Source organism: Plasmodium chabaudi, assembly GCF_900002335.3.
Source record: "Plasmodium chabaudi chabaudi strain AS genome assembly, chromosome: 11".
Taxonomy (NCBI): domain Eukaryota; phylum Apicomplexa; class Aconoidasida; order Haemosporida; family Plasmodiidae; genus Plasmodium; species Plasmodium chabaudi.
The window spans coordinates 1,295,007-1,304,577 of record NC_030111.2 but is presented as its reverse complement, the minus strand read 5'-3'; the positions used below and the strand labels follow the sequence as shown (position 1 = coordinate 1,304,577).

The 9,571-nt window shown below is 23.4% G+C and overlaps 5 protein-coding genes across 5 annotated transcripts; 4 read left to right on the top strand and 1 right to left on the bottom strand.

Annotated features, from left to right (window-relative positions):
• Positions 1-337: 337 nt before the first annotated feature.
• On the bottom strand, positions 338-1,300 carry PCHAS_1136100 (conserved Plasmodium protein, unknown function; the record flags this gene model as incomplete). The annotated part of the gene is made up of 1 exon (XM_016798684.1): positions 338-1,300. One exon carries the CDS (start codon positions 1,298-1,300, stop codon positions 338-340), a length of 963 nt encoding a protein of 320 aa, XP_016654061.1.
• A 689-nt stretch (positions 1,301-1,989) lies between these two features.
• PCHAS_1136000 (conserved Plasmodium protein, unknown function) lies at positions 1,990-3,126 on the top strand (the record flags this gene model as incomplete). The annotated part of the gene is made up of 1 exon (XM_736688.2): positions 1,990-3,126. One exon carries the CDS (start codon positions 1,990-1,992, stop codon positions 3,124-3,126), a length of 1,137 nt encoding a protein of 378 aa, XP_741781.2.
• An 882-nt stretch (positions 3,127-4,008) lies between these two features.
• On the top strand, positions 4,009-5,389 carry PCHAS_1135900 (ER membrane protein complex subunit 3, putative; the record flags this gene model as incomplete). Its single annotated transcript, XM_016798683.1, has 7 exons — positions 4,009-4,157; positions 4,261-4,523; positions 4,632-4,731; positions 4,830-4,894; positions 4,994-5,056; positions 5,147-5,220; positions 5,333-5,389. The coding sequence occupies 7 exons, from the start codon at positions 4,009-4,011 to the stop codon at positions 5,387-5,389; spliced, it is 771 nt and encodes a 256-aa protein (XP_016654060.1).
• Positions 5,390-6,126: 737 nt separating this feature from the next.
• On the top strand, positions 6,127-7,314 carry PCHAS_1135800 (RNA-binding protein, putative; the record flags this gene model as incomplete). Its single annotated transcript, XM_016798682.1, has 4 exons — positions 6,127-6,204; positions 6,478-6,639; positions 6,841-7,102; positions 7,274-7,314. The coding sequence occupies 4 exons, from the start codon at positions 6,127-6,129 to the stop codon at positions 7,312-7,314; spliced, it is 543 nt and encodes a 180-aa protein (XP_016654059.1).
• A 1,037-nt stretch (positions 7,315-8,351) lies between these two features.
• PCHAS_1135700 (ATP synthase-associated protein, putative) lies at positions 8,352-8,885 on the top strand (the record flags this gene model as incomplete). The annotated part of the gene is made up of 1 exon (XM_740984.1): positions 8,352-8,885. The coding sequence occupies one exon, from the start codon at positions 8,352-8,354 to the stop codon at positions 8,883-8,885; it is 534 nt and encodes a 177-aa protein (XP_746077.1).
• Between the last annotated feature and the right edge of the window lie 686 nt (positions 8,886-9,571).

The window sequence follows — 9,571 nt, the reverse complement described above, 5'->3', positions numbered from 1 at the left end:
ATGAAAGTTAATTTTAATTTGAAAAAATTTAATTTTTAAGAGTGTAATTTCGTTAGTTATATTAATTACACTTTTTAAATAAAGGTCATATTAACAAAAAAAAATAATAATAAATAATGCTTTTACACTAGTATAAATATTGACTTAATATTTTAATTCAATCGACGAATATATCGAAAGATGAATAAAACAAGCATAAAATAAGGACAAATAAAAAAATATGTACATATATATATGCATACACATATGATAAAAAATTATGGCACATGCCGCTTAATTTTGTTAAAACTATGTAAACATATATATACATAATGGAAAATTTTAAAAGAATGAAGAATTACTGTTTTTGTAACTCTCTTAAAGTACACATTTTCCCAGAATAAAATCCAGAAAAATACCATGACATAAGATACATCAAAAGTTCTTGCAGATCTTTACTATTTTGATCTACTGAATTTGTTCCATTGAATTTGGCTAAAATAAAATTATCAAAATTGGTATTAATAAAGTTATATTCATTTTCAAAATTATTTTCCTTTATGCACATAAGCTGTGCAGCTAAATATATATTTAATTTATCATGGCTGTCTTTATATTTTATAAACAGTTCACTTATTTCTTTATTATATTTTTGAAAGGTTTTATTAAATTGTATTGGGGGCGGCTCAATGAGGTTTCTTATAATTTCATTATTTACATTAATATAATGGTTTCCTATATCATTTTGATCGTATGCATTTGCACACATAACATGATTTTCCCCTTCCATTTCATATTTATCAAAATGCATATTGCTGCATTTTACTAGTTCATTATCTGAATTACAATCAAAATCTTCGTCGTCAAAGTCAAATTTAACTTTATTTATATCAACATATCGTCTTTTTTTGTTTTTTTTTTTGTGTGTTGTTTCTAATGTATTTTCAATACTATTATATCCAAATTCCTGTTCTTCTTCGATTCCTTTATCATGTTGAATTTTATTTTCCTTATGTAAAAGTAACTCGTTTTTATTGATATTATTATTATTAATGATAAATGCTAAATCGTCATCATATTTATGGTTATTATTTATATCATCAAGTGAAATATTTTCATCAATATTTTGTTCTATATAGTCATTTAATGCTTGATTTTTTTCCCTTAAGAAATTTTCATTTTCTATATGTTCTTCAAATGAAGATTCTAAAACATTTTTTAAAAATATTGATATAATATTTTCATCATTTATTATGTTGTCATTGCTTGATTCGCATATACTATCTTTTACATTTTCATAAGCTTCATTATTATTATTCATTTTAGCACATTTAATATAGCTTTGATCTTGTTATTTTCTATCACTTTTTAAATGCTATTTTATCATATTTTATGCTTACAAAAAAAAACCTAGGATTAATTCACATAATTGATTTGTTCACAAATATTTTTTTGCTTAAAAATCGAAAAAATTGCGAAATATATTTTTAAAAAATTGTGCATGTATGCCTTCCATATATATCCATATTTGTTTTTATATATTGTATAAAATAATCTTAAAAAATAAAACTAATTACGACCTTAATAGAAGAAACTTGTGGACAATTGTATATTCTTTATATACTAAAAACATAAAAATTAAAATTAAATTTAATTGGATTATGTGTTATTTATATCATTAACCATGCTTTGTGTGCTTTATGGTGTATGTTAGGAATAAAAATTTCGAAAGGGTAGTAGAAAAACGGCTTACAAGGATGAAATATAATAAAATGTTTTTCAATATATTTTAATGATCAAATTAACGAAGTTTTGTGACGCCAACTATTTTTAATTGTTAAGAAAAATGCAGAAATGGGAGTGAGAAAAATAGTTTGTACTCATAATTAAGTCATTCTTTCTTTATATACTATTATTTTTACACCGTAACTTTTTGTATTGCCAACCGTCAGATTTTATAGGAAGCCCTTTTGCTACATCGATATATTGCTACAAAATACCAATAAGAATATGCCTATTTTTAATATAAAAGTTATTATATTTGTTTGCCTCTTTTTTATTACAAGTATAAGTAGCATATCAATAAATAATAAAGGAAAAACTTTGGAAGATTTATTCAATCGGATATCTAACAAAAAATATTTGCATAAGTATATCATAAAAAAAAAAAAGAATACACCTCCATTTGTTTGCCCATTTGGTAGGGAAAATAAAAAGACAACATTTGATTGTATCAAAAGAAAATGGCTAAAATCTAGTAATCAGTTGTTTACTATATGGAGTAATAGCATACCTAAAATACCCGTAAATGAAAAATTAGAAAGAGAACAAATTAATACGGAAAAATCATATTGCATAAGAAAAAAATTAGAGATTAATAAAAACTTTAATTATTTTGACTTGTCAACTTTAAACACATATTGCAACTTTTATAAGTTATGTATAGCCGATTTAGTCAATGATCACACACAAAATAATGGACATAATAATTATAACTTAGGAAATATAAAAAAGCGATACTTTGTAAAATCGCATCACCTAAACAGTGATCCATTAGAAGAAGAAAGTTACATATTTATTATAGGCCAAAAAAAAGAAAAGTTGCAAATTAAATCATCTATATATGACAAAATTCATAGTTCTGTTAATAATACAATATATTATTATTATCTTATGTTTATGAGCAAAATATTAGATCACACATTTTACTTAGTGTATAATGCCCACACATATGATGATGCCAATAATAGCAACGATTGGAATAGCAGTAACAATGGGAATTTTAACAACACACAAAATACAGATAATAATTACAATTTTATAATTTACAAAAATGAGATTATATATCCTTTCAAATCTACAATGAATCCTGCTTTTCCCCCCTATAAAAATCATAGTACAAATAATAGTTGTATTTCAGACTTTTATTTAATTGAGGTGTGCCATTGTTTGAATGGCATAACATACAAACAAAGTATCTATAGTTTGTTGGGAAATATTTCTAAATTGTATTTTAAGCTTGAATTAGTTTCTTATATTTTACAATTATCTCCAGTATTTTATCATATTTTAATCATCATAATATGCTCGCTAATTTTTTCGTATATTTTCTACAAAATTTTTCTGAAATATAAAATAAACTTTTAAGTTAAAAAGGAAAGTGTAAATAATCATAAAAAAAGGCGCGGAGAATTATACTGTTATGGGAAGAAAAGAATAAAGGAATTTTTTACTGCTTGTTAGTTATAAAAAAAGTTATTGTAAAAAATTTTTGGATTTTGTTTTAAAAGAATGTATAAATTTGTTTTTTCTTAGTAATTTTATGACTACATATTTATAATCATTTGTGCATATAATATGTGCATACCTTCCTTACATTCATATTTTGTATGAATTTTTCTAATAAAATAATAAAATTAAGCTTATATTAAAATAACTATAAAAAACATTTTTTTTCCATCAAATCAAAATAAAAAATATTTTTATAACTTATCAATATAGTTATACTAATAAAAAAAAGAATAAAGATGATGAAGATTCAATATATACCTATTGTATTATACTCTTTTTAAATTCATTAAATATATTTTTTTAGCGTTATATATTGTTTTTCATTTTTTGATAATTTTATAAGAATTGTTCAATACCATCTTGTTTTATTTCTACTATTGTCATTTAAGCATATTTTATGATATCTATATTTCATTTAACTATATAAAAAATACCATTATTTCCATTTGCATTAACACCTTTTGTATATATTTTATGTATACTTATATATAACAGCAATTAGATCTATGCCGCTTATAATTAACTTCTATTTAGAAAATAGTAATAATAACAATTTTTTAAGAGTATAATTATATAGCCATAGAGATGATAATATTATAAGCATATTGAAGTGTTATACTAATCTGCGTGTATATATTAAGCGCAATATATTTATAATATGCCCATATATACGCCCATAGCATATATAGCCACCTACACATTCTAAACAAAAAATTAAAAAGTTAGTTCGTTAAAAAAATGGATGCGCTGGTGCTGGACGAAAGGATAAGGATGCATGCCTTACTTCCTATATTTATAATTGTGATTTTAGTTTGTATAATAAAGAGTAATTTAGGGCAAATGCCACAACTCCCCTTAAAAATGGATATTGAGAAAATTAGGCAAAAGTAAGGAAATACTTCATTATGTGATGCTTTATCATTTGATTATATTATCATATTTATTAAGCCACATTTATCATTTAATTTTCTTTCCCTTTTAAATTTAAAGTAATTTCTTGTCTCGATTCGCGCAATTGAAAACTAATGCGGGATTTATCAGTCCATTAGCATTTTTAAATAGACGATATTTTTATAACAAACCTCAAATTGGCTTCTTCAACGAAGTGCCTGAACAAATCAATCCATTTGACTCATTTTTAAAACAAGACACATCAGATTTATTTGGAATGATGAAAAATCAAATTCCATTTTTAATTTTACAACTGGGATTAGGGTTTTTAATAAATATGTTTTTTTCGGGATATTTAGTAGGTATGTTCAATTATATGTTCATCAAACAAGGCTAGTATACGTCACACCATTGCATAATATATATATGCTTACTCATCTTTTATTCTAAATTTCATTTTTTTATTTTAGCCAAGATACCCTTTCCCCTAACATACAAATTTAAATCAACTTTACAAATGGGGATGGACATTGAATTATTAGACATGAAATTTGTATCATCCTTGTCATGGTTATTTTTGAATACCAAAAATTATTTCACAATGCACATACTTATTTATTATTATTTATACTTATATATATTTTTTTATTTACTCATTTTGTTCATAGGTATTTTCTTGTTATGTTTTGCTCAAGTGGGTTGATAAGCATAGTTGATTATTTTTTCCTTCAAGGTAATTATATTAAATAGAAGAAAAATGAAAAATATATTAAAAAATCCTTATTATTTCAATTTTTCATAATTATAATAACATTAATTACTAATATTACAGACAATGATAGAAACAAAAATAGTCCAATTGACAATTTAATGTCTACCCAAAACCCATTAAAACGTAATGAATAAATATCCTTAAAAACAACTAAATGCTCACAAAGTTATTAGCATATACTTATGTTTGTTGTATATATTTTTTTTAATACAGAACCTGTTAATCCTGCTAATCCAGCAGACATAACAAATATTTATGAGAAAAAAAAGGAAGAATTGGAAACAATGGTACTTAAAATATATTTTTCTTTTTGTGATACATATATAACTTTGTTATTTTCATTTAACACATTTTAAGCATATAGAAACACAAATGCTTGCTTTCCTTTTTTATTTTTAGAGATACAAATTTTTATTAGAAAATATTGAATTTCACCTTATAGAAAACTGGGAGTAAATTTGTTAATAATTATTTGATTATAAATGGTTCTTAAATATATTAAATTATTTTTTTTGTTTATGTTACGTTATATTTATTTTATTATTGTTTTCTTTTATCCTGGATATTATCAAAGTTTGCATACATATATAATATTATATGCTTTGTAACCTAACATTTTTTTCTACTTTTATTTATTTGATTTTTTTGGAAAAATTTTTAAAAAAATATAAACTTTTTTTTAAAAAATATATACAATAAATACACATAGCTTATATGTATTAGTATACATATCATACAAGTCTTTTTTTTTCATGGGGGAATACATGAATAAGGATGTATGGCGTCTTTATTTACAATCATGTGATATTAAATTTCAGTAAATAATATTGGAAATTATATTAAATTGTTAAAAAGAACTTAAAAAAGATAATAATAAAATATGGAATAAACAATAAATAATATTAATGCTATATGCATATATTTCCAATACGAAAATCGGAAAAAAAAAATTTACATAAATGCAAATTCAAATAACTTGCCTGTTTTTTATTTATTACTTGTCGCCTATATGTATTCTTTTTTTTAGCATCAAAAGGAATATAATTAAATTATATTCGTGTTTATTAATTTTAAACAATGACAAAATGATATAAATATTCATTATCTAACAAAATTTTATGTTTTTATTCCATGCTTTTATCAAATACATTTTAAAAATATAAATAACAGAGGAAATATAAAAAATTTTTAAAATGAATACGGACGAAAAATTTGTAATGCAAAATGATAATTCATCTTCAAATAAAGAAAACAAATCTTCCCCTCAAAAGGTAAATATAATACTTATAAATACATAGTATATTTTTCATGTCAATACTTCCATACATTTTCTATGGTATATTTTAAGTAGCAATTATGTAAATACGTTTTAAAAATAGTTAACTAAGCAATTGATTTGGTTGGAAAAAATGCATGAATAAAAGGAATGAACGATTTATTATGATAATTATAATATAAGATACTGAAATTATGCATATATACATGTAGATGTCTTTACTTATGCAATACACAATTTCATTTCTTTTTATTCTCTTCCAATTTAGCCGCATTTAAGGAAAGCAGCAGGAATTGTATGGAAAGATCCATCACTCGATGAATGGCCAGAAAATGACTTTCGAATCTTTTGTGGGAATTTAGGAAATGAAGTGACAACTGACATTTTAGCAAATGCTTTTAGAAAATATAAATCATTTAATATGGCAAAAGTAAGTCATAAATTAATCAGAATTTTGTGCATACATATTTATTTACTAAGAATGGTTTATATCACTTATGAATGCCTATTGCCCTTAAAAATTTTTAAGCACAAAATTACACGATTATGCTTGTAACATAACACAAAAAGGAATACTACTACTATATATATGCATGCAATACACGCACATTCATTTATTTTAATTGATCAGGTAATACGAGAAAAGAGAAATAATAAAACAAAGGGTTATGGATTTGTATCTTTATCAGATCCCCAAGATATGCTAGACGCATTAAAAAATATGAATAATACATTTATTGGTAATAGACCAGTAACTATTAAAAGAAGTCGATGGAAAGATAGAGAAATCGACTCAAAGAAAAATAAAGATTTTGATGACTTTATAAAGAATGCATATGCTCCCACTAAAAAATTTAGGAAGTTTAAAAAATTTGTCAAACGTGATAATACAGGTTAAAATACGCATAAAATAATAAATGACTAATTTTATTGAGGATATATAGATATCCGTTTATTTTTTATTATATGTGTGCATATATTTGTATGTCATATTACTTATATCGTGAAACATAAAATTGCTAATTATAACATATGATTTTATGGGTTTTCAAATTTTTTTGCAGAGGTTCATGATAGATTGATAAATAAAAATACACAAGGGTGATTAAAATAAAAGCTTGCCATTACTCTAGTTGATATAGTTGGCTATAATGTTTTTATAACTTCGAACAAGGACATATTTAGGTTCAAAATATATGCCTTATATTTATACAATTGTCGTTTCGATTTTTTTTCTCAAATTATTTCTACCCTATAAATATTTATGCTATGTTACTTTTGTTTTATCAATATACATAATGCCTGTATGCGCGTTTGCTTATTTATATTATTTCATTATAATTTATTTTTTTGTGAATTTAATATAATTTGTTCCCCTCTTTTAATAATGTTTTGTTATTCCTAACACACATTTATTCCTTACAAAAAACAAAAGCTAATACAAATAACTTATCCTTTATTTAAAATAACCCATTAGTATTATTTTTTTTTAAACCAAAATATTATTGTATATTTATATAGATATAATTATAACTATGCCGACTTTACAAAAATAAAAATAAAACACAATACGTGTCAAAGTACAATAAATGCAATATTTGCATGCTTTTTCGCTATATAAGTACAATATTAATAATATCTTGTTTAATTTCAAATATGTTAAAAGCTTGTTATTTAATAGTGAAATATATTTTCCCTTTAATTTTACCAACTCAAAAAATAAACCTTAACATAAATTATTCAAGCAACATAAAATATATGTATGTGTATATGCAAAATGCTTTGAAAAAAATATATGTTTAATACATTTTTTTTTTCAACTAATGAACGGTGAATATAAATAAAATGCAGCAGATAAATTGCATTTTTATCAATTTATTTAATTATAGTAATAAAGCAAGTTTCAATTAATTGTAACAAATTTTTAATAGTAAAAAATAAGTATTTTAATATTAAAACATTTTAACATGCATATATACGATTAGGTATCATTATATATTGCGATTTTTTTTGAATAAGCGAAATCGCATTATATATATATTTATATGTGTGTATGGTATGTATGATACGCAGATAATATTATTATCATGAACAAAATATTATGATATAACCTCATGATGCTAAAAAAAACAAATTACAAAAATGAATGTTTCAAGAATTTTGCTAAATAGCAGTAAAATATTAAAAAGAAATGTTGAGTTTAAAGAAATATTTACGCCAAGATGGTTTTTAGAGTCCCCTAATTACAGTCGTATGCCATTATGGCGACGATTTTTTGAAGGCCAATATACAAATGGCTCATTCTTATTTTTTGGTAATGCATGGACATCGATGTTTGCCTTTGCTTTTTTCTTATGGTATTCTAGAATATTTGACCCTCCACCCTTAGAAAGAGTAGATAGATACTGGTTAAACTCCCCAAAGTTTCGAATATTATCAGCTTTTTATAATGAAGGCAAAAGACCAGGTGTTAAAATTTCTTTGATGACATATGAAGCTAGATATTTTTATAGAGGAATTGATCACCCATTTACTATTAATGAAATTAAAGATCTATGGTTTAAGTTAAAAGAAAATTATTTAATAGAGAGTATTCCAGCTATTCAATACCCCCACGTTTTCAGACAATACAACAAAGTTTCAACGCCCGCAGATTTACATGTACACCTTCATTAGTTTTATTGATATCACTATTATTATCAATAATTTTTTTATTTCATTCATTCGCTGCATTTTCTACACTCTACACCTTAAGCATTTCTTAATTAGTGCGGAGAAGGTAGTCCATTGCGAAAAATAAACGACCTTCCCCCTCATCTCATTTATTTATACCTTTTATTTTTACATCATTTTATGTTTTTTTTTACAATTAAAAGAATTATAAACATTCGATATATAAGAGTTAAAACTTTATGAATATCATTTTAATACGCAAGTGTGCTATTATGAATGCCACTCACAATTAACACAAGGCGTTTTTGTATTATAAAAAAAAGAAATAATAAAACAATTTTTTACAGAGAAAAGAAAATGTTATAGATACACCTTATTTATTAATGCGCCCATGCCATTTCATCTAATTATATATATCAAAATTAAATATTTGCATGCGCAATATGATAAATAGTTATCTTATTTTTTTTCTTCGAGCCATAGTATTTAGACAAAAAAGTTTGTCAATAAGATATAAATAATTAAAAATATGAAATGAAATAATATAAAAACAAAAAACTCGTAAATAATTTATATTTTAAAAAATCAAATTTATAGAAAAAAAAAATTGGAAAATCATATGCAAATATAATGAAAATATTATCACATAGTATATATTGCATTATTTTATATATTATGGATAAAGCGGA